Source organism: Acinonyx jubatus, chromosome B2 (assembly GCF_027475565.1).
Source record: "Acinonyx jubatus isolate Ajub_Pintada_27869175 chromosome B2, VMU_Ajub_asm_v1.0, whole genome shotgun sequence".
Lineage (NCBI taxonomy): Eukaryota > Metazoa > Chordata > Mammalia > Carnivora > Felidae > Acinonyx > Acinonyx jubatus.
Genome location: NC_069385.1, coordinates 16,928,586 through 16,952,734, shown reverse-complemented (window position 1 = coordinate 16,952,734; position 24,149 = coordinate 16,928,586). Strand labels below are relative to the sequence as shown.

At 42.4% G+C, this 24,149-nt stretch overlaps 1 protein-coding gene across 5 annotated transcripts in view; it reads right to left on the bottom strand.

Annotated features, from left to right (window-relative positions):
* The window catches only part of LRP11 (LDL receptor related protein 11), a 63,739-nt gene that overhangs the window by 26,914 nt on the left and 12,676 nt on the right, over positions 1–24,149 (bottom strand). For 3 of the 5 annotated variants that reach the window (XR_008298273.1, XM_053222116.1, XM_027056645.2), the window contains exons 3-5: positions 16,216–16,423; positions 10,722–10,847; positions 9,519–9,725 (exon numbers count right to left, since the gene is read on the bottom strand). Coding sequence is in view for 4 of the 5 variants with exons in the window: in XM_053222116.1 (XP_053078091.1) it covers positions 9,519–9,725; positions 10,722–10,847; positions 16,216–16,423 (541 nt within the window). In the remaining variant the exon portion in view is untranslated. The remainder of the gene's footprint in view (positions 1–9,518; positions 9,726–10,721; positions 10,848–16,215; positions 16,424–24,149) is intronic. The other 2 variants (XM_015064590.3, XM_027056646.2) reach the window with 2 other exon arrangements.

The window sequence follows — 24,149 nt, the reverse complement described above, 5'->3', positions numbered from 1 at the left end:
TACTTGCATTCTGTCTCTGTCTCTCTCAAAAATAAACATTAAAAAAATTTTTTTTAAAAAAGGCCATTGCCTTCACCTCATTATAAAGTAAGGAAATGTGTAACCCACAAAACATGAAGAGTTTAATACATAAAAAGGATAGCTCTTTGAATTGAATGAATGTAGTCTTATAAAAAAAACTCCCTGCATTGTCCTTATTTTTCTCATTTTGCCATGAATGGATGAAAGCTTTATTATGGATGGATATTGATCCTTCTTCGACTGGCTTTGGAGACCAAATTCTCTTACTCTCCTTTTTTTTAAAAATTTTTTCTTATGTTTATTTTTGAGAGAGAGAGAGAGAGAGAGAGAGAGAGAGAGAGACAGCACATGCATGAGTGGGAGAGTGTCAGAAAGAGAGGGAGATAGAGAATCAGAAGCAGGCTCTGTGCTGTCAGCACAAAGTTCCACACGGGGCTCAAACCCACAAACCACGAGATCATGACCTGAGCCGAAGCTGGACACTCAACCGACTGAGCCACCCAGGTGCCCTGTTCCTCTCCTTCTTGATTCCACCTGTCCAGATGCTTCAGCAGGGCTTTCAAGGTTCTCCATATTGCCCTCTATTCCCGGCAAACTCCCTTCACTTTGGGTAGCTGAGATCTCCTGCTTCAGTAATTATCACTCTCAAACCCATTTTCTCAGGCTATTAATTAGAGCCCTTGTTTTCCATGTATTCAAACTCTTTCTGCCCATTCTTCACAGCATAGCAGAATGTCCATGCCTAGCACAGGTGGGGACCACCTGTCCACCAGGCAAAATGGGCATCGAACCTGGGGCTTGCAAAAATGTTTCAGTTTAATTTCTCTTAAAATCACAAGAAAACAGGGGTGCCTGGGTGGCTCAGTTGGTTAAGTGTCCAATTTTGGCTCGGGTCATGGTCACATGGTTCGTGAGTTCAAGCCCCGCGTTGGACTCTGTGCTGATAGCTTGGAGCCTGGAGCCTGCTTTCGATTCTGTGTTTCCCTCTCTCTCTCTCTACCCCTCCCCTGCTCGTACTCTTTCTCTCTCTCTCTCAAAATTAAATAAACATTCAAAAAAATCACAAGAGAACAATGGATATAATAATAATAACAATAATAATAATAATGCATATATGATAGTGAATGTAGCCTGTGTTATATTAATCTCTACACCAACACAGTCCTAAAGTTTAATATTTCGGGATTTTCTTTAACAGGCCCATGAAAGTCATAACGCAGATCTACAAGTAGCCAATCCTGACTACTCTAGTACTCACAGATGTCTTCCCTTTTTTTAAAGCTTATTTATTTATTTTGAGAGAGAGAGAGAGTGAGAGTGTGCACGCGAAGGGCACAGAGAGAGGGAGAGAGACTCCCAGTCAGGCCCTGCACTGACGTGGGGCTCAATCTCTTGAACTGTGAGATCACGACCTGAGCTGAAATACAGAGCTCGCTGCTCAACCGACTGAACCACCCAGGTGCCCCCAGATTCTCGTCCTTTTGCGCTTCTAATGCCCTAACATAAAATACCATACAAGCAGGTCTTAAGGGAACTGTAGCTGCTTCCTGTCTCTGTAGCTAAGAGAAAAGATCCTTGAACACTGTGAGGCTTGCTGCCGAAGCCATCATCCCCTTGGGGCTGGGGTTAGACCGCTGAGTTAAATTCTGGCTTTATCACTTCCTAGCTGTGTGACCCAGTCTGAGTTCTTCACTTCTCTGTGACTCAGTGTCTTCATCCATAAAATGCTGCTAATGATTTCTGCATATCGCCAGGTTGCTATTAAGACCAAAGAAGCAGGGGCGCCTGGGTAGCTCAGTTGGTTGAGCATCGGCTCTTGGTTTCGGCTCAAGTCCTGATCTCACAGTTTGTGAGTTCAAGCCCTGTGTTGAGCTCTGGGCTGGCAGTGCAGAACCTGCTTGGGATTCTCTCTCCCTGCCTCTCTCTCTCTCTCTCTCTCTGCCCCTACTGTGCTTTCTTTCTCTCTCAAAATAAATAAATAAACTAGGGGGGAAAAAAAAGACCAAAGAAGTCCACAGTGACAGGCACTCAGTAAGTACTATTTCCAATAATAAATCTGGAAGTGGGAAGATCACATGGCTGGGAATTCATGTCCTACTTTTTAAAAATAATGAGCCAGGAATAAAAACACTGAAATTTACCAACGTCCAATTCTTTTCAGAGGATTAACTCGTTTGTCTTCTATCCAATGTAAAAATACGAAATAACCACATTCACAATCCCCTCCCCCACCCCATCTTTCCACCAAAGATGAGAGATTCTTCACCTTAATTCTGAAGAGAAACTCAGTACTGGGACCACCACTGCGCTGTTTCTATTTTTTATTAGAATTAACTATCTCGTAAGCTTGTAGCTCTCTTACCTGAGTTTCCTAGTGAGTGCTCCAGCGAAAATTCATCTAGCACTAACAGTTACTGAGAGACATAAATTATATTTACATACGATATCTCACGCACTACGTATAGCAACACTGTGAGAAGATATGATTATCCTCTTTCAAGCAAGGAAACACAGTTCGGAGAAGTTAATTACCTGGACACTAGTACCAGGTGGTGCTGGGATTAGAACCCAGGACCGATCCACAGCAGGAGCTTGTCTTTCTTTTTTAAAAAATATTTTCTTTAATGTTTATTTATTTTTGAGAGAGAGACAGAGACAGCATGAGAGGGGAGGGCAGAGAGAGAGGGAGACACAGAATCCAAAGCAGGCCCCAGGCTCTGAGCTGTCAGCACAGAGCCCAGCATGGGGCTTAAACTCACAAACAGCGAGATCATGACCTGAGCTGAAGTCAGATGCTCAACCGACTGAGACACCCGGGCACCCAGAGCAGGAATTTTCTACTGAACCAAACTGCTCTCAAAGTCACAGATCCAAGAACTTAGAGTTTATACTGTATCCATTTACTCATATCCAGGCAAATCAAAAATAACTAGGCAAAATCACAAATTGAAATATTTCCTTAGGAAGTCTGAGATAAAGCTCTCTATTAAGGATGCAGCAGAGAAATAGGTTAATTGTAGTTAGAAAGGGGATCTTGCCTTGGAGATGGGTTCATTTGAAAGTAAACATATTCATTCTGGATCTTCAGTTGTCAAATTTGAAGAGTATTTTCTTAAATGCCCTCACTCCTGGGGAGAGGAAGCCAGTGCTGTGGGAGGTGGGCGAGCTCAGGCATTAGGGAGAGGACAGTACACACAGGAGACTTAAGAAGCCACAGTTGCCACAGACTCTAGAATTTCCAGGGGACGTGCCCTGCCCGAGTTGGTATTTGAAATGTGAATTTTTGTTTTCTACATTTCAGGGAGGAATTCACTGTCATTTCCAGACTGCCTGATTCACTTTTCCTGGACACCAACGTATGGAACACCATAGAGAAATGCTTCATTCCACACGTGCTATCATAGGCTCTCCCCAGAGTGGCAAGTCAGAACAAACGAGACAAAGATGGAATTTGCTTCTGCAAATAACTCATTTTGGTAATGATCCTTTTAGAAAAGTTAATGTCTTGGGAAATTATTTTTCCCCTCTTCTGAATGACCTATTGTGTTAACGTGTACCATGCATAGCCATGCACTCACAGAAGGAGTTGGAAGCTGCACAGAAGTTGCTTTAAATTTATTTTCAGTCACCACTGCACATGCAAGCATGTTCTGGAAGGAAGGTGGAAATACTAGCTAGAAAAGTGATTACAATACGGGCCTGCCTTCCAGAATGTACTATGGCTTCCTGTGACCACCTGCCAACTAACACAGACAACAGAATCGTTCTTTCTCACTATTCACTGGTAGACCACACCGCATGTCAACAGAGTAGGTAAGAAGGAGCTCTCTTCAGGAAATGTTCTGGATCATACTAGGACAAGATCCATTCATCTGAGGAAACAGTTGACTCCTGCCATCATGTGGGAGCATAATGTTATTCATCAGGCTTCAACAAATTCAAACTACCTTCCCAGACGTGTTATTTCATAAGTTCAGAATGGCTTCTCAATAAGAGGAGACAGTCCAGCAGAACGAAAAAATGAAATAGCCATGAAAAATACAGGGCACATGAAAAAACTCTTTTGAGTATCCTTTATAAGGATAGCCTCTCTGGATAAAACACCTCCCATAACGATGCGAAGGTCGCAGGTGCTCACTCTGGCTACCTCCGGAGAGAAGTGAAACAGTGAGGCTTTGGCATGTTTAGCAGGGACATCGGAGACAGTGCAGGCAGAACCCCATGTGTCCATACAGAGACCAGGCATTCTCCCAAGTCCATGCTTCAGTTTGGATCCTTAAAGAACTTGGTTGACCTGCCGGGCTGGACGTGAATTCTCAACTTCCAAAAAAATGGATTCAAGGGGTGCCTGGGTGGCTTGGTTAAGCGGCCTACTCTTGATTTCAGCTCAGGTCCTGATCTCACAATTCGTGAATTCGAGCCCCCACTTCAGGCTCCTCGCTCACGAGCCTGCCTTGGACCCTCTGTCTCCCTCTCTCCGCCCCTCCCTCACTTGTGTGTGCACGCATGAGCGTGCACTCTCTCTCTCTCAAAAATAAATAAACGTTAAAAAAATTTTTTTTAATAATAAAAACAAAAAGGATTCACTGTGAACGTGGATACACCACTTTTCGAGCACTCTGCAGTGCTGGACATCTGATTTCTTTCCTCCGGCCAGCTCCGATAGAAAGAGGACAGCCTTGTTAATAAATGACTTGGGCCACACAGGGAACAGGCCCTACAGATGCAGCCACATCTCACAACAGTTCAGCCATCGAGTCACTGCGTGCTGAACAAACACAGGCACCACCGCAGCTCTGAGCGGGCGAGCGGACATTCACTGTGTGACTGGATATTGGCACAAGTCCTTATTTTATCCTTAGTAACACGCTTGGGATGAATTCCCAAGTGTGGGATAACTGAATCAGGGCACATACAGATTCAATGCTTCAGAAACTGCCTTCTAGAAGATTGTACTGGGTTCAGTCCCACCAAGAGCGCCTGAGTCTTGTTTCTCTGTGCTCCATACTATTGGCTCCATATTATTGGCAAGGTAATAATAGTTTTTCACCTGTGCCAAGGTGAAAAACCGCATCTCATTACTTTCTGTACTATATTATCAGTATTAATGATAGTATCTCTTTAACATATCTTCAGTGAGTTAAGTTTTTTATCCTTACGAGATGCCTGTAGGGGAAGGAAGTGGCAGAAAATTCAACTTGTCCTTATTATATTAGCTGATGATCCTTGTAAAATCCAGGCACAGGTCACAAATAGGAGTGCATTTTTATTTATTTATTTATTTTATTAGTTTTTTAAATGTTTGTTTATTTTGAGAGAGAGCAGAGGAGGGGCAGAGAGAGAGGGGGAGAGAGAATCTCAAGCAGGCTCCACGCTGTCAGCACAGAGTCTGACCCGGGGTTCAAACTCACAAACCATGAGATCATGACCTGGGCCGAAATCAAGAGACGGAGGCCCAAATGACTGAGCCACCCAGGCGCTCTGGTGATGCATTTAAAAAAAAATTTTTTTTTAACATTTTTATTTATTTTTAAGAGAGAGAGAGAGACAGAGAGACAGAGAGAGGCAGAGAGTCAGAGTGCAAGCGGGAGAGGGGCAGAGAGAGAGGGAGACACAGAATCAGAAGCAGCCTCCAGGCTTTTATTTCTTTTTCCATCTATTTCCCCAACCACCTCCCTTCTAGCACCTATCAGCGTGTTCTCTGTATTTAGGAGTCCTTTTGTTTGTTTCCTTTTTTGTTTGTTTGCTTTGTTTCTTAAAAATGTTTTTGTTTTTGGGGCACCTGCCGTGGCTCAGTCTGTTGAGCGTCCAACTTCGGCTCAGATCATGACCTCACAGTTCATGAGTTCGAGCCGCATGTCGGGCTCTGTGCTGACAGCTCTGAACCCGGAATCTGTTTCAGATGCTGTGTCTCCCTCTCTCTCTGCCCCTCCCTCACTCACACTCTGTCTCTGTCTCTCTCTCAAAAATAAATAAACATTAAAAAAAAAATTTTTTTTTAAGTTTTTGTTTTGGGGGTTCCTGGGTGGTTGAGCATCCAACTTTGGCTCACGGTCTTTGTATTTGTGAGTTCAAGCCCCACATGGAGTTTGCTGCTATCAGTGAGGTGCCTGCTTTGGATCCTGCCATCCCCCTCTCTCTGCCCCTCCCCCCCTCAAAGAAATAAACACTGAGAAAGAAGTTTTGGTCTTTGATGGGCATGTAATAACACACATAAATACTCCTGAGAAAAAGAAAAGTTTCATAAACATAATGTGTTCCTATTTTGTTAAAAGTGAATAAATGTCCAAAAAACTATTAGAACTGATAAATGAATTCAGTAGAGTTGCAGGAGACAAAATTAATATACAAAAATCTGTTGCATTTATAAATACTAATAATGAAGTAGTAGAAAGAGAAATTAAGGAAAAAAATCCCATTTACAATTGCACCAAAAAGAATAAAATACTTAGGAATAAACTTAATCAGGGAGGTAAAAGACTTAAACTCCAATAACTATAAAACACTGAAGAAAGAAACTGAAACTGACACAAACAAATGGAAAGATACACCACGCTCATGGACTGGAAGAACAAATATTGTTAAAATGTCTATACTACCCAAAGCAATCTACAGATTTAATGCAATCCTCTCAAAATACCAATAACATTTTCCACAAAACTATAACAAATAATCCTAAAATTTATATAAAATCAAAGAAGATCCCAAATAACCAAAGCAAACGTGAGAAAGAAGAACAAAGCTGGAGGTATCATAATCCCAGATTTCAAGATATACTACAACGCTTCAGTAATCCAAACAGTATGGTACGAACACAAAAATAGACACATCGATCAATGGAACAGGATAGAAAATCCAAAAATAAACCTACAACTATATGGTCAAAGGAAGCAAGAATATACAATGGGGAAAAGGCAGTCTTTTCAATTAATGGTGTTGGGAAAACTGGACAGCCACATGCAAAAGAATGAAACTGGACCACTTTCTTACACCATACACAAAAATGAACTCAAAATGGATTAAGGACCTAAATGTGAGACCCGAAACCATAAAACTTCTAGAAGAAAACATAGGCAGTAATATCTTTAATGCTAGCTATAGAAACATTTTACTAGATGTGTTTCCTTAGGCAAGAGGAAAAACAAACAAACAAATAAAAGTATTAGGACTACACCAAAGTAAAAAGCTTTTCATGGCAAATGAAGCCATCAACAAAATGATAAGGCAACTTACTGAATGGGAGAAGGTATTTGTGAATGACATATCAAGTAATGGGTTAAAATCCAAAATATATAAAGAACCTAATAAGCCTAACACCCTCCCCCAAAAGCCCACAAAGAATCTGATTAAAAATGGGCAGAATAGACATATTCCCATAGAAGGCATACAAGTGAACCCACAGACCCATGGAAAGATGTTCAACATAGCTAATCATCAGGAAAACGTAAATCAAAATCACAATGTCAGAATGGCTAAAAACAAAAAAGATAAGTAATAACAAGTGTTGATGAGGACACGTTAAAAAAGGAATCTTCGTATTCCGTTGGTGGGAACATGAACTGGTAAAGTCACTGTGGAAAACAATATGGAAGTTCCTCAAAAAATTAAAAATAGATTACCATATGATCCAGTAATTCCATTACTGGGTATTTACCCAAAGAAAATAAAACACTAATTTGAAAAGATACATGTGTCCCTGTTTACTGCGGCATTATTTACAATAGCCAAGATATGGAAGGAACACAAGTGCCCCTCCATAGATGAATGGATAAAGATGTGTGTGTGTGTGTGTGTGTGTGTGTGTGTGTGTATGTAATGGAATATTACTCAGCCATAAAAAGGACAAAATCTTGCCATTTGCAACAACATGGATGAACCCAGAGAGTATAATGCTAAGTGAAATAAGACAGCGAAAGACAAATACCATACAATTTCACTCATATGTGGAAATTAAGAAACAAAACAAGTGAACAAAGAAAAAAAGAAACAAAAACAAAAACAGACTTAAACACAGAGAACAAACTGGTGGTTGAAGGAGGGGAACTGGCTGGGGGGATGGGTGAAGTTGGTGAAGGGGATTAAGAGTAAACTTATCATGATGAGCAGGGAGCAATGCATAGAATTGTTAAATCATTATATTGTATGCCTGAAACTATAACACTGTATATTAATTATGCTAAGATAAAACAGTGAATAAATGTGTGCATGTATGTGTATAAATGAAAGTGACCAGAAAAAATGCAACAGAATATTAATGGTGAGTTTTGCTACATGGGCTGATTTACCCATTAGGTGGCAGTACTAACAAAGGTATAGACCCAGCTTAGGCATTTGAAAGCACCTAGTCTAAACTCTCCAAAAGAAAACCCTTCATGGAATATTTCTGTGGACATATCTGTACAGATACACTTAAAATCTAAACAGTAGATGGGGTGCCTGGGTGGCTCAGTCAGTTAAGCATCTGACTTCGGCTCAGGTCATGATGTCATAGTTCATGGGTTTGAGCCCCGCATGGGGCTCTGCTGAGAGCTCAGAACCTGGAGCCAACTTCAGATTCTGTGTCTCCCTTTCTCTGCCCCTCCGTGACTCGTGCTCTTACCCGCGCGTGCACGCTTACATTCTCTCTCTCCCTCAAAAATAAATAAACATTAAAAAAAAGAATATATGAAAAAAACTAAACATTAGATAAACAAGACTAGAAAAAAATATACCAAAATACCAAAAGTTGTTTTCAGTAAAGAGTGGTATTTTAAATTATTTTCCTTTTTTTATTATTTGCATCTTCTGCATAGAACAAAAGAATTTCATAAAGAAGTTATTAAAGTAGCGACAGATTATTTCTGTATAAGGTATGCAGAGTTTGAGTACTGAAAAGACATTTACAAAGGCGTACAGAAATGTGATATTCTATATTTCTGTCTCTTGTCACAAACAATACAAATGTGCAAAAACAAATTTAAGATGACAGAATGTTAATGTTTCAGCAGTGTGAACGTAGACAAGATTCTTATTAGCCTTATTAGTGAAAACAAAAAAGTTACAGATTTTGTTAATTGGGAGCATAGGACTGAAGTGCTTGCACAAGCAACCATTTCAATATGATGTAGATTCTCTTTACTCACATTCACTAGCTTAGTGCAAAGAGGGTTATGCTGCTTCATCTCAAAATAACCTAAAATTTCATACGTAGGGCATTTGTTTTCTTAACACAGGTGTTGAAATTTCCTAATTCGAACGTACTTACTAATAAATGTACAGGTAGCCCTGGAGTATATATGAATGTATGAATGTATTTAGTAGGTGTTCCTTAGTATAAATAATCAGTGCAAATGTCAGATGGGGTGGGTTTTTTTTTTTTTCCTTTTTGGCCACAGTTTTCATTTTAACTCTCTTCTTTGTTTTATTTCCATAACACTCTTCAAATATAACCTTCATTTTGAGCCCAGCGTCACTGGAGAAAATGAGGCTGTTTCCGGAGAAGCTGTTGAGGTCCTTACCTGGCATCACAGGATCAGTCTGACTCTCTGGTCCCCAAAAAGTGGAATGATTCCTCTTCTCTGTGTTTGATACCACCAGTGGCTGGTTTGGGACAGTCACTTTCTGGGACTTTTCCAAGAAGGAGCCTCCTGCTACATCTTTGATTGGTCCTGTGATTCTAGGCTGGGCAGTTGCTGTGTGGGTCACCGTCTTCCGGTCAAGGCTCACTGAAGGATACAGGAGCTATCGTTAGCTGCTGGGTTTCTTTTCTGAACTGTAATTAAAAGCACTAAATTTGCAGTAGATTTGAAGCCATGGATACTTGGGAATAATAACCATCTAAGCCATGTTAGAGCCCCATAAAAATTACTCTCTTCTTTTCGAATGGGTAAACTGTTTTCTCTTCTTCCAATAACTGGCTTTCTAAATGTCACAAATAAATTGACAAAAACAAAGCTTAAGGGGCGCCTGGGTGGCTCAGGTGGTTAAGCGTCCGATTTTGGCTCAGGCCATGATCTCATGGTTTGTGCGTTTGAGCCCTGCATCGGGCTCTGCTCTGACAGCTCAGAGCCTGGAGCCTGCTTCAGATTCTGTGTCTCCCTCTCTCTCTGCCCCTCCTAGCTTGTGCTCTGTGTGTCTCTCTCTCAAAAATAGATATTGAAAAAAATTTTTTTTCTAAAAAATTTATCAAAACAAAATCTTAACTCGCTTTAGTTTTTTTTTTTTTTTAACATTTATTTATTTTTGAGACAGAGAGAGACAGAGCATGAACGGGGGAGGGTCAGAGAGAGGGAGACACAGAATCTGAAACAGGCTCCAGGCTCTGAGCTGTCAGCACAGAGCCCGACGTGGGGCTCGAACTCACGGACCGCGAGATCATGACCTGAGCCGAAGTCGGCCGCTTAACCAACTGAACCACCCGGGCGCCCCTCACTTCAGTTTTTTTTTAAAGCATATCCCTCACAGCATTTTTAGGATGGGGAAGAGTCTTTTAGAAAACAAAGCAAATTGTGAAGAAGGTAAGCAATATAAAACATTTGACATTTGCAACTCAGATTACAGACTTATAGTTAATGGTCATTTAATTTAAGGCATAGCTTATTCACATGAAGTTATACCTAAAACTGGGCAGAAAAAGAACAATACTGAATTTGCATTTTATTATGAGAATAAAGATATCCCGTCTCCCCGCCTTGCCCGAAAAGGCCATGCAGCTGACTCACAATTATGACAGAAAGCCTCATCGGACCCATCAGGACACTGCTCCACTCCATCGCAAGCCAGCATGATGTCAATGCAGCAGCCGTCATCACAAGAGAAGTGGTGGCGTGAGCAAACGTTCGAGCATCCTGTTTGCGAACAAGTCTCAAGTCACAGGAGTGCCGTATCGTCAACACTTCGCTGTGTCATGATTAAGTAAGACTAAATGTACATGGAACATTTTGGGGGAGAGAGATGCACATAATGGGGCAGACACCAACAGTCTGAGCTGGAGCAAAAGGTTGCGAGAAAGGGGTGCCTCCTTGACTCCCTGACTTAACTCTGAGGCATCACATGGGCTCTTGGTCGCAGGGCCATTCTCCAGGCCAGCGCTGCCTACCAGGTGGGAACAGATGAGCCGCAGCTCTGGTCTTCCCCAGCCAGCCCCGGGTTTGCTCCCTCACATCTCACTCTGCGTTCCTCTGTTCATCCCGTCAACTCTGTGGGCCCCCTAACACTGCCCCCCACCCCGCATGGCATTTGGCTGGCTAAATGTGTTTTATTAGAGACACCATTTTATACATGCTATGTCTTTAGACATGCTATGTCTTGCATTCTTGTTTTCTAAGTGATCATTTTTACTGAGATTAACTTTCGACTATTGAACCCTATTTGTTGACTACCATACATCCCTACCGCCATAAAGAATAAACACAATCTCTAGCTACTGGCTGGTATGAATTTATTTTCTTCAAATAATGAAATTGTCTCCCTTTTGGAGCTCTGTTAGTTTTTTTTTTAATGTTTATTTATTTTTGAGATAAACATTTATAATGTTTATTTTTATTTTGCACACACACACACACACACACGCGCGCGTGAGCAGGGGAGGGGCAGACAGAGAGGGAGACACAGAATCTGAAGCAGGCTCCAGGCTCTGAGCTGTCAGCACAGAGCCTGACACAGGGCTCGAATTCACGAACTGTGAGACCATGACCTGAGCCAAAGTCGGATGCTTAACCTACTGAGCCACCAGGCACCCCAGGGGTTTGGTTTTTTTTTTTTTTTTAAGTTTATTTACTTATTTTGAGAGACAGAGAGCAAGCATGCATACAAGTGGGAGAAGGGCGGAGAGAGAATCCCAAACAGGCTCCGCACTGTTAGCATGTAGCCCAATGGGGGGACTGAACCCACAAACCGCTATATCATGACCTGAGCCAAAGACACACACTCAACCAACCAAGCCACCCAGGCGCCCCTGAAGTGGCTTCAGGCGGCCCTGAAGCTGTTAGGAGTTTTTAATTTACAGTGTAAAGGAGCTACGTGTATTTTCTTGAAAGGCATTCCCCTCCTCCAGATTAAGCCAACTTTACTAGACTTAGCTACACAACAACTGGGTGACTTTGACACTGGTTGATGCAGAGTAAAGGTATCAGGCTAGACGTAGGTCGTGAGGAACTTCCTAATTTCCCAGGGACACAAGGAACTAGACAATTCTCTCAGGACATGGGAGAATGGTAGATTATGATAATCCACCGAGGCAAATGGTTGAGCATAGTATATAAGTCCAAGTGAAATCTTGGATACATATTCCATTGCATGCAGTTAAACAAGGGCCTGGGAAAGGAGTCTATCTGGGTACAAGGCAATTTGAAGATACCTTGATCCAGGAAAAAGAGAAGAAATGGTGGGAGAAGCTCCTGAGAAAGAAGAGGAAGCAAAGGGCCTCAGTTATGACTGAAAATTTGGTCCTGGAAAGGAGAATCTGCTTCGGTTCCAGGAAAGGAACTCGGAGGAAAAGTGAAGGAAAACTGTGTTACCCTGAATACCAAGCGGGATACAGTTACTGCTCACATTTTTCAGTTCATGACATGGAAATCCTAAATATGTCAAGGTTTTACTTACTACTTGGTAGCTTTTGGAGATAGATTGATATCTGTAACGTATCCATTTATTACTGGATCAGTGGTCTCTAAACTTTTTTGACCATACATCTGATCAATACATATAGTGTTGTATACTATGCATATAGTGTAATAAACACACATCTCCATCTAAAAATAATATGCATGTACCAGCATACTAACATATTAAACATGATATAAAATATACTAAAAATTCAAGGAGGAGATTAAAAATTACTAAAAATATAAGTTCAGGTGTCTTCTTTTCCATCCTACAAATGCCTTTATCTGTGTGTGGGGGGGTTCCTCTTTGGAGACCACTGATCTAGATCATATTGGAAGTGTTTGGTGGCTTGGCATTTGAATAGATTATTTTTCTCAAAGCTTGAAAACATGCAGCCTCTATATCCAAAGATCACCCAAATTATCACATCAGCAGGGGTACTATGCTTGCCTATGTCCCCCAGATGGTGCCACCCCTGGTTACCATTACAGCTGGGTTATTAACTGCAAGACCAATATATATTTATAATAGAAGGGAGAGAACCACCTCTGTGTCCCCATTTCTGGTTTTCAATGTCTCTATGTGATGTTTTATTACTTTAATTCATAGTATGTTATTCCAATCTAGCCAGAGAGTGATTCCAGATAGCAGTTAATAACACAGCCATTCTTTTAAATTCTTTCTTTCTTTCTTTCTTTCTTTCTTTCTTTCTTTCTTTCTTTCTTTCTTTCTTTCTTTTGAGAGAGAGACAGAGTGTGAGTGGGGGAAGGACAGAGAGAGAGAGGGAGACAGAATCTGAAGCAGGCTCTAGGCTCTGAGCTATCAGCACAGAACCCGACGTGGGGCTCAAACTCACAGACCGAGAAATCATGACCTGAGCCGAAGTCGGATGCCCAACCAACTGAGCCACCCAGGTGCCCCTTAATTTTCTATAAAAAGTTACATATATAAGATCTATACTCCAGTGGCCTTTCAGTAATCAAAAGTGATGCACATGACTTTCTGCCACTTCAGATACATTTTGTCATCTTGGAGAAAGGCCGGAAGTGTGCAACTGGCAATTTATCTTTGGAGCCCTGGAAAACTGGCCCAAGTCAAGAAACCAGGCAAACACTGGGCTGGTGCAATGTTAGCTCTCTGCTTGTACTCACACTTCTATCCCTCTCTACCGCCCAGGCACCTTGGTTGTACAAACCAAAATCCCTTTCAAACTTCTATAGGGATAACGGGATATCCATGCCTTCTTCCTATGAGCTCTTTCTTCCAATAATCGGCACCTGACTTGGTTCCTGCCCAGGCGAGCACTCGATCCCAGGACAGCCTGCTGGGTTCAGCGGTCCTCCGTAGGGAGGGAGTGGCTGGGGCCGATGCCATGTTTCCCATGGCCCTGGTGCATGCCCAGTACACCGAGGTACTAAAAACATGTTTTTAAGTTTATTTTTTAGTAACCTCTACGCCCAATGTGGGGCTCGAACCCAGAGATCAAGAGTCACACGTTTTTCTGGCTGAGCCAGACAGGCACCCCTCAAAAATGTGTTGAGTAGCTGTCTGGCTCTACTTTGCAGCTGCCATAAATCAACGGCCCTGCTGGAATCTGGGCGGGATCAGACTCCTGACCCGGACGGCTCCTCTCACTTGCCATCACTGCTTCAGAGGGCAACAGCGGGCAGGAAATTGGTGTCACACCAGGCCACAGGCAGCAGCCTCCTTCCTCATAGGAGGCTGGAACCTCGGCCGGATGGGGAGTCAGCCAGTCACATTCCGAACACCGATTGTGCTCTGTGTCCCTGTGGAAGGCAAATTATCAGGGGTGCCGAGTCCTTAGGATTCTCAAGTCTTGCTTCATTTTCAATATGCATCCCGACCTATGTTGGATGGAAGACAAGATCAGCCATATGCAGTCATTCTCTGATCTTTTCACCCTTATTCTCCCACTGACTGAGTTATCAGGGATGGCGAAAACATGCGAAGGATGGGTTTTCTGGAGCCATGGTTAGTGACTGTGAAGGCTCACCACGTGGGCGCGGGTGAGCACCTCTGTATGCCCAGTGCCTCACACAGCTCCTGTGCACCCTGTGGTCCCGCACACACTGACAGAGTCCGCGGACTGAACGACAAGACCCTCAAATACACAGCATCTCTGTACCTTTCCTTGGAGTCGACTGTGGGGGGTTTCCCCCTGCAATACCTCTATGTCTTTTGTGCTCTCAAGTTCCATATACATATATGTATATATATTTTTTTTAACTTGATGAGCTAATCTTAGAAATGCAGATGTTTGGGAAGGTAAGAAACATAGATAAATGAGAAGAATGAGTTTACCTTGTGCAACTGAAAGCGAGAACCATCACATGTATGTAAAGCTATATTATTAGTATTTGTGTTAACGTGTCCATGAAAAATTTTAGCCCTTTTTTTTTTTTTTTGGCCCAATAGTGTTTTTAAATTTTTTTTTAATGTTTTCATTTATTTTTGAGACAGAGACAGATAGAGCATGAACAGGGGAGGGGCAGAGAGAGAGGGGAGACACAGAATCTGAAGCAGGTTCCAGGCTCTGAGCTGTCAGCACAGAGCCCAACGTGGGGCTCGAACACACGGACTGTGAGATCATGACCTGAGCCGAAGTCAGATGCTTAACCGACTGAGCCACCCAGGCGCCCCAATAGTGTTTTTATTAAAGCATGGGGACAGGACCTGTGGGCAGAAAGAGCTAAATAGTCCTTTTATGGTTTTTTTTTTTAATTTTATTTTTTTTAATGTTTATTTTTGAGAGGGGCAGAGAGAGCAGGCTCCAGTCTCTGAGCTGTCAGCACAGAGCCCGACGTAGGGATCGAACTCACAAACTGTGAGATCGTGACCTCAGCCAAAGTCGAACACTTAACCGACGGAGCCATCCAGGCGACCCTAAATAGTCCTTTTAAATTGACACATGCACTTTATAAATTTTAATTTGTTTTAAATTGTCATATGTTTAGAAAAGACTCTTAATTCAACAACAACCAAAAATGGAATGGAAGAGCCCATGGAATGAAGTCAGAATATAAACTGCTGGGGCATCTGGGTGGCTCAGTTGGTTGGGCATCCGACTTTGGCTCAGGACATGATCTCATGGTCCGTGAGTTTGAGCCCTGCATCGGGCTCTGTGCTGATAGCTCAGAGCCTGGAGCCTGCTTCAGATTCTGTGTCTCCCTCTCTCTGCCCCTCCCCCACTCACGCTCTGTCTCTCTGTCTCAGAAATAAACATTAAAAAAAGTTTTTTTTTTTTAATAAACGTATTTTAAACTATTTAACATTATTAAGCTTTATATTAGAATTCTTAACCCTTAAAAACCTTAATTTCTGGTTAAAATTAAGAAGTAAACAGTTGTGGGGGCCCCTGGGTGACTCAGTCGGTTAGGCGTCTGACTTCGGCTCAGGTCATGATCTCACGGTCTGTGAGTTCGAGCCCCACATCGGGCTCTGTGCTGACAGCTCAGAGCCTGGAACCTGCTTCGGATTCTGTGTCTCCCTCTCTCTCTGCCCCCCCCCCCCCCCACTCACACTCTGTCTCTATCAAAAAATGAATAAACGTTAAAAAAAATTTAAGAATATAAAATGCTAATCCAATACCATCTTTCTGTAAGTAGCTGGTTTCTGTCGACCGTTGTGAATGCAAAGGAAGGACTTTCCTCTCACCTCCTGTGGAGAAGGTCATGGGCAGCACTGTCACTGAGACGTTGTCAGAGCTTCTCTGTCCAGCAGTGTCCATCACAGTGAGCTGAAAGGTATATGTTCCTTCCCGTAAGTGGGACAGCTTCAGGGTTCCTGACTGAGGTACCTGACACCCAAATAGGAAACAGCACATGTAGTTAGGAGATCTGAGGCACAGAGTCCAGTATCATCCTGAACTGGAAATCAGCATTACCCCTGGAACAGTCCCATGTCCCACCTGTCCACTCCTGGCCAAGGAAGGGAAATCCTAAAGCATGCACCATTTGGGCAGGTTGCCCTACTCTGAACTCACAATTCTCAATTTTATATGGGCTGACAATCTCCTTGACTAACAATAGTCTTTCACTTGCCCTTAGCAGTTGATGTTCCAAACCTGTAACTCTCCAAGCTCCACACCCAGTATCTAGTCCCTTCCTTCTCAGCAGGTGACCTCATCTACTTTGAGAAGAAAATTAAGACATAATTATGGCCATGATTATGTTTCTACCACTCATTCCTATGCTGGGAACGCACCTGTATCTGTATCTGCTGTCAGCTCCTTTCCCCCAGCCATAATAAGATGAGCTGTCCCTCCTGCACTCCAGGCCAACTCCCCCATCTAGGCCTTGACCCCTTCCCTCTATGACCTTTTTTTTTTTAAATTTTTCAATGTTTATTTATTTTTGACAGAGAGAGAGACAGAGCATGAGCGGGGGAGGGGCAGAGAGAGAGAGAGAGACATAGAATCCGAAGCAGGCTCCAGGCTCCAAGCTGACAGCACAGAGCCCGACGCGGGGCCCGAACCCGCGGACCGTAAGATCGTGACCTGAGCCGAAGTCGGACGCTCAACCAACTGAGCCACCTAGGCGCCCCTATGACCTTTGGAACACTGACCATCAAGTAATTTCTCTTTCAAATGCCTCTGCTATCACTATGCTCAAGTTTCTCTCTACCCAAAAAAACCAAACCAAACAACAGCAAATAAAAAACCCTACAGTCCAAGATCATCCCAGCCATACAATCTTCTCTCCTTCCCATTTCAACTTACCTTTCAAAGCCTTGTTCATGCTGCACTTGCTGCTTCCATTTGCTCATTTCCCATTTATTCTTTATCCCACCCATCTGATTTCTTTCCTCACCATTCCCCTGAAACTGCTGGAAAAACTCATTAGCTGATCTAGCAAAGATCACCAAGTTGTCAAGGTCAATGAGACTTGTTAGCCTTGCCTCCTCCCACTCCCCCTCCACTGGCTGTCTTACTGTATTTTACAAAGTTAGCCACTCCTGGCTTCTGGAACTCTCGACTTCCCTGGCTTCTGTTTCTGTGCCTGAATTCCCTGGCTATTCCTTGATGATCACCATGATGGACTTTACTTCTGCTTACTCCCTAAACCCAGGGTCCCATCTTGACCCCCCATTCTCCTCTGCCATTTTTCAGGCAGTCTCCCAATCATGGCAAGAGTGATAGCTTCTGGGGTCAGTACTACGTTGTCATCTTGGGAGTCATTTTTGGATGCTCAATCCAACTACTATATTTTTCAGCTCTCTCAAAGATACTATAATGACTGAATGTCCTATTTTCTAGGAAAAAATCCCTTTTTGCTTAAATGAACTAGTCTGGATATTCGCTACAAATGAATTCTGACCATTACATGGTTCATTACATTGATGCATTACCAGACTTAAGAGTACAGAGAGTTGCCCTATTAGAACTATCAGCTGCTGGGAATGCAAGCTGGTGTAGCCACTCTGGAAAACAGTATGGAGGTTCCTCAAAAAACTAAATATAGAACTACCCTACAACCCAGCAATTACACTACTAGGCATTTATCCGTGGGATTACAGGTGTGCTGTTTCGAAGGGACACATGCACCCCCATGTTTATAGCAACACCATCAACAATAGCCAAAGTATGGAAAGAGCCCAAATGTCCATCGATGGATGAACGGATAAAGAAGATGTGGTATATATATATATATACACACACACACACACACACACACACACACACGCACACGCACACACAATGGAGTATTACTCAGCAATCAAAAAGAATGAAACCTTGCCATTTGCAACTATGTGGATGGAACTGGATGGTATTATGCTAAGTGAAATTAATCAGAGAAAGACAAAAATCATATGACTTCACTCATATGAGGACTTTAAGAGACAAAACAGAGGAACATAAGGGAAGGGAAACAAAAATAATATAAAAACAGGGAGGGGGACAAAACATAAGAGAGTCACAAATATGGAGAACAAACTGAGGGTTGCTGGAGGGGTTGTGGGAGGGGGGATGGGCTAAATGGGTAAGGGGCACTAAGGAACCTACTCCTGGAATCATTGTTGCACTATATGCTAACTAATTTGGATGTAAATCTTAAAAAATAAAAAATAAAATTAAAAAATAAAAAAAAAAGAACTATTAGCTGCTTGTTTGTATTTATGAAATCCTAGAATTTAGATCCCTGCACATAATTTTGGCTTGGAGGCTTTGTCAGAACTATATATGCACAAGAACAGAATGCTTTACGATCACTTTAGGGGGCAATGCAAGGAGATACAGTTGTATCAATAATCAATCACCCAGAGCTCCTGTTAAGTACAGGTTTCTCAGCCCAGCCTTAGAGTCTGAGTCAGTGGGTCTGAGAGTGGGATCTGGGAATTTGCACACAACAGGCACATCCAGATGATTCACCAATGACACTGCAAGAAACGTGGGTGAAGTGGTTAAGAGCACGGAGTCTGGCATCCAACAGAGCTGAATGCCAGCTCTACTGTGTGCCAGCTCTGTGACCTTGTACAAGCCACTTAACCTATTTAAGCCTCAGTTTCTTCATCTGTAAAGTGGAAATAATAATGGCACTTACCTTGTAAGCATCAAATGAGATAACTATGTAAAGAGAGCTTAATGTGGGGCTTACATATAAGTTTTAAATATAAAATACAAGTTTAGTTTTTTAAATACCGAAAGAGCATAACGTAGTAAATGCTTAAATGTAACTAACTGTCTCCTTGGTTAGTTCTCATCTCAAGCTGAATAACCCTGTTTTTACAGACAGGAAAATGAAATCTCAATAACGTGACTCTCACTCACTGAGACAGAGACAGAATCGAGATGTCCAGGTGTAAAACCGTCAATAAGTGGTCCCATCACTCTCCTTGCAAAAGCTGTAAGCTGGAGAGCTGGCAAAGAAGCAAGCCAGTCCTTCGTTGTGTATTTCAAAGAGATGTTAAGCAGTTTTCACCGCCACACTGTTACATGATCTTCAGGCCCAACTACAACAAGAGAATATCAAACTTATTCTTACTAAGTGGGGTCCACTTATGTGAGAACTACAACACTACCTAAAGGCCATGCAGAGAGAAAACTGAAGATGACACGAGAATGTGAGAGTCTGGAGCAGGCAACTGATCCTCAGAAACAAGAGGGTTCTCGATGTCTGAGAACAAGGAGAGAACATCAGAGATTCAGACGAGTGAGATTTAAAATGAGACAAAAACTGTGGCTTGGGACTCAGGATCATACCAAACCCCCCTTTTCTTTCACATTCCATATCCAAACGCATCTCGAATTTAAGCGCTTCTCATCAGGTCCATTGTCACCATCCTGGTCTGAGCCCACCCTGTCTCTAGCCTGAGTCACTGCAGGGGTCAAGAGACCTGCACTCCAGTGGGACTGGGACTGGTATCCCTTTATTCTGGAAACTTTCGCTTCCACCCCTGTCCACATGATTGCAAGGGAAGGGTGAGTTATAACCTCTCCCTATGGCCGGAGGAGTGTGAGGCTGAACCAAGGGGCGCCAATGACTGCAAGGGGCAAGAGGCCGTAAGGTTGCCGCTGGTGACAGACTCTCACTCTCTCCAACTCTGGCTCAGCATCAGGCAGGCCTTCCTAGGTCGCAGTGGTGTAATAGATAAGACCACTAGTTCCGGGACTTAGAACACATGGGTACATGGTGGCAGCTGATGGCCATGCTGAATGTGTTGACTGAGCCTTGCAGCCTTGAGTAAGGGAGTAAGGTGCTATGAGGGGAGAAGCTTTGTCACAGCGGGTCTGCCTGCAGACTTAAGACTGCAGAAAGCCGGCAGCTGAGAGGTTTGCTGCCCAGGTACATGAGAGGAGAGAGAATCCCAAGCAGGTTCTGCACACTCACCTCAGAGCCCGATGTGGGGCTCAATCTCACAATCCATGAGATCATGACCTGAGCTGAAATCAAGACTCAGACACTTACCCGACTGAGCCACCCAGGGACCACGGGAAGTTTCTTTTCAATGCTGGGCTGGAAGGACAGGCATCCACTATCTAAGAGGGCAATTGTCCACCTGGGCTGTGGATGCCTCTCTCTGCCTTCCTAGGCACCTCCTCTCTGATGCAGGGAACACTGATCCAGATCAAGGTCATGGTAATAACCTTCAAAGTCCTGGATGAGCTTAAATTTAGATCTATTCACGTTAATATCCTCTCCTTGGCCTTTTTATTCATTTAGTTAACAAAAGGTGTCTTTCCTTGAAATCAGGTATTTAGAATATTTAGAATGGTTTCCGAACTTCAAGCATCCAGGTGATCCTTCCATATCTCATGTTTATTTGACATTGGAAAGGATTTTACAAACATTTCCTAAGTGTCAGGATAAAAAATATATATGGCAGAGGAGAAAGAGAATAAGACAAAAGTTCTCATTGTTCCCACCAAGAGTAGGACAACATTCCCTGAGCACATGAGTCAATTTTCTTGACATCTGGCCATAATGCAGAGTTTCTACAGACAAAAGATTAGTACTGCTTCCCTGTTGTTTCTTCTCTTACTGCCCTTCTCTCCTTTCGAGTCTAGGGAAGATCAATACGGTATCTTGGTGTGGCAAGATGTGGGTAAAGTGTAGACAAGATCTCTCTGAATCCTTCTTTCCTTCTTTTCTTTTCTTTGCTTTTCTTCTCTTCTTTCTCTCTTCTCTTCTCTTCTCTTCTCTTCTCTTCTCTTCTCTTCTCTTCTCTTCTCTTCTCTTTCCTTTTTTCTCTAATGTAATCTCTACACCCAACATGGGGCTTGAATTTACAACCCCTAGATCAAGAGATTCATGCTCTACTGACTAAGCCACCCAGGCACTCTACTCTGTACTGTTTTTTAGAAAGAAAAGTAAAAGTATGTTATTGTACAGACCAGTGGGCAAATGGCCAACTATCTATCCTCTGGGTAAAAAATCCTTGCTAAATTTTTATAAAATCTTTCAATAGGCTTTTAAGTCATCTCCTTAACACGTAATGATTCATTCCTTTTGTGAGCATTTTCAGTACTGACCCAAATCATATCTCAGGAAATCTGACTGAGGAGGAGTAAGTGACAAAACGGTTCCTATACAAGGAGACAGAATGCAATTTGAAATTCAACAATTATTTTGTGCTCTCTTGCCCTATGACCAAAAAGTCAAGTCTTGTTTCTATTTATATTATATTCATATTCTTGGAAACCTTTACTCTAAGGTTGAGTTATAAAATACCATTTTTATCTGTTGGGGGTGGTTTAAAAATGAGTCTAATTGGGAGATCCCATATAGACCATCCCGTCTCAAGAAACTTGGATTTTATCAAGAAGGACCCATATTCCAATTTTCCTCTGTGGTCCTGGTGTAATTAGGAATACCACCTCCCTTGAGCATCCGACTTCAGCTCAGGTCATGATATCATGGTTCGTGAGTTCAAGCCCCATGTCAGGCCTGCTGCTGTCAGCACAGAGCCCGCTTCAGATCCTCTGTTCTCCTCTCTTTACTCCTCCCCCACTTCTGCTCTCGCAAAAAGAAAGAAAGAAAGAAAGAAAGAAAGAAAGAAAGAAAGAAAGAAAGAAAGAAAATAAATAAAGAAAAAAAAAATAAAGATTTGGGAATACCACCTCCTTTCCCCCTCCCCTCAATAAGTCCCAATTTAGATGATAATCTATTTTCAAAAATTAATTATATGCAGCAGGCAAGCCAGTGTGCAAATGGTTTTAATTTCATAATGAAGTTATTGATGTAAGCGATATTCATTCTTTTTTTTTTTTTAAGTTTATTCATTTATTTTGAGAGAGTATGTGTGCAAGCAGGGGAGGGACACAAAGAGAGGGAGAGAGAGGACCCCAAGCAGGCACTGTGCTGTCAGCACACAGCCTGACATGGGGCTCAATCCCACAAACTGTGAGATCATGACTTGAGCAGAAATCAAGAGTTGGATGCTCAACTGACTGAGCCACCCAGAAGTCCCCAAACCGTATCCATTCTTTAGTAAACTTCCGTTACATGTGATATTCTAAGATCATTTAGTTATTCTAAAATCATTTGAACATCCTTGTACTCTGTATCCTGTTCCTAAATGTCATATTTTACTTTTGACTTCAGATTTAAATGTCTTATGTTGAAAAAAAATGTATTACACTGAATAATCGTGAACTCAGTGTCATCTAATGGGCTGCCTAAAAAAATGTGTCCTTTTGCATTTAAGAAAATGCGTCCTTTTGTATGTGCATTTTGTATTACAGATTAATATTCAGTTAAGCAGATATAGAATATCCTGTTCAAGGGCAGAAAACATGTAACTTTATTTTATTTTATTTTATTTATTTATTTATTTATTTTAACGTTTATTTATTTTTGAGACAGAGAGAGAGCATGAACGGTGAAGGGTCAGAGAGAGAGGAAGACACAGAATCCGAAACAGGCTCCAGGCTCTGAGCTGTCAGCACAAAGCCCAACGCGGGGCTCGAACCCACGGACCGCGAGATCATGACCTGAGCGAAGTCGGACACTTAACCGACTGAGCCACCCAGGCGCCCCAAAACATGTAACTTTAAAGTCCAGCGGGTAGACTCTTCGTTCTGACCAATCATCTTTCCTATTCTTTTTTCATAAATGAAGAAACCAAGCCAGGAACATAAGCTTTCCCATATGTTTAGTCAAAGTAAACTGCTTAGTATAGCACTGAATACACACGCTAAGTACTAAAAATACTTAGACTAAGTTTTTTTATTATTAAGTTGGCAGAAATAATTCCTCTCTTACAATAAGGACCTAGTTGGTTTTTGTTGTTTTGTGAATACCTGAATGAGTCTTTTGGACGTGAAAAGATAGTCCTACAACCTAGTGTTAAGGTATTTCAAGACAGAGGGAGGGCTGACACTTCTACCCACCCCCCCCCCCCCCCCACCAGGCCTTTACTCAAAGCTTCTCTCTAATGAGAGAAGGAGTTAAGGAGCCTGTGCAGATGGAGAACAGGGAAGACGCAAGGAGAGAGGAGGAGTCCAGAAGAGGCACCCAGTGGAAAGCCTGGCCAGTGAGGGCCCTAGAGGGGTAAGAATGGTCAAGGGCATAAGAACAAGTGTATCCCACATTGGGTTTTAACTTAATTGTTTTACTATGCTAGCCTTCCAAGTGAGCCCCATTTTGCAGCTTGAAGGAGGATTGCATTAACATTCCAGTCAGCTGGATCCCATTCTCAGAAAAAAGAATTTGACTTGAGAGTCCCAATTTTTCTGCCAGAAGTTTTGGGGTATAGGGGTGCCTGGCTGGCTCAGTCGGAAGAGCACTGACTCTTGATCTCGGGGTCGTGAGTTTGGGCCCCACACCTGTGTAGAGACTAATAGATAAAATAAACTTAAGAAAAGAAATTGTGGGGTGTAAAATCAGGCTGCCCAAGTGAAAGGGATCCGTGGGATGGCCCCTGAAGGATGTTCATTACTGTTAAAGGAAAATTCTCAAAATGTTTAAACTATGACTCTCACACAAATCTTCATTGTTGTTGTTCTTATGTACATATTTAATTTTGGAAGGAAATGAATCACTCTGAAATCAGAGACTTTTAAAAACCTCTCACTTGGGTGCATT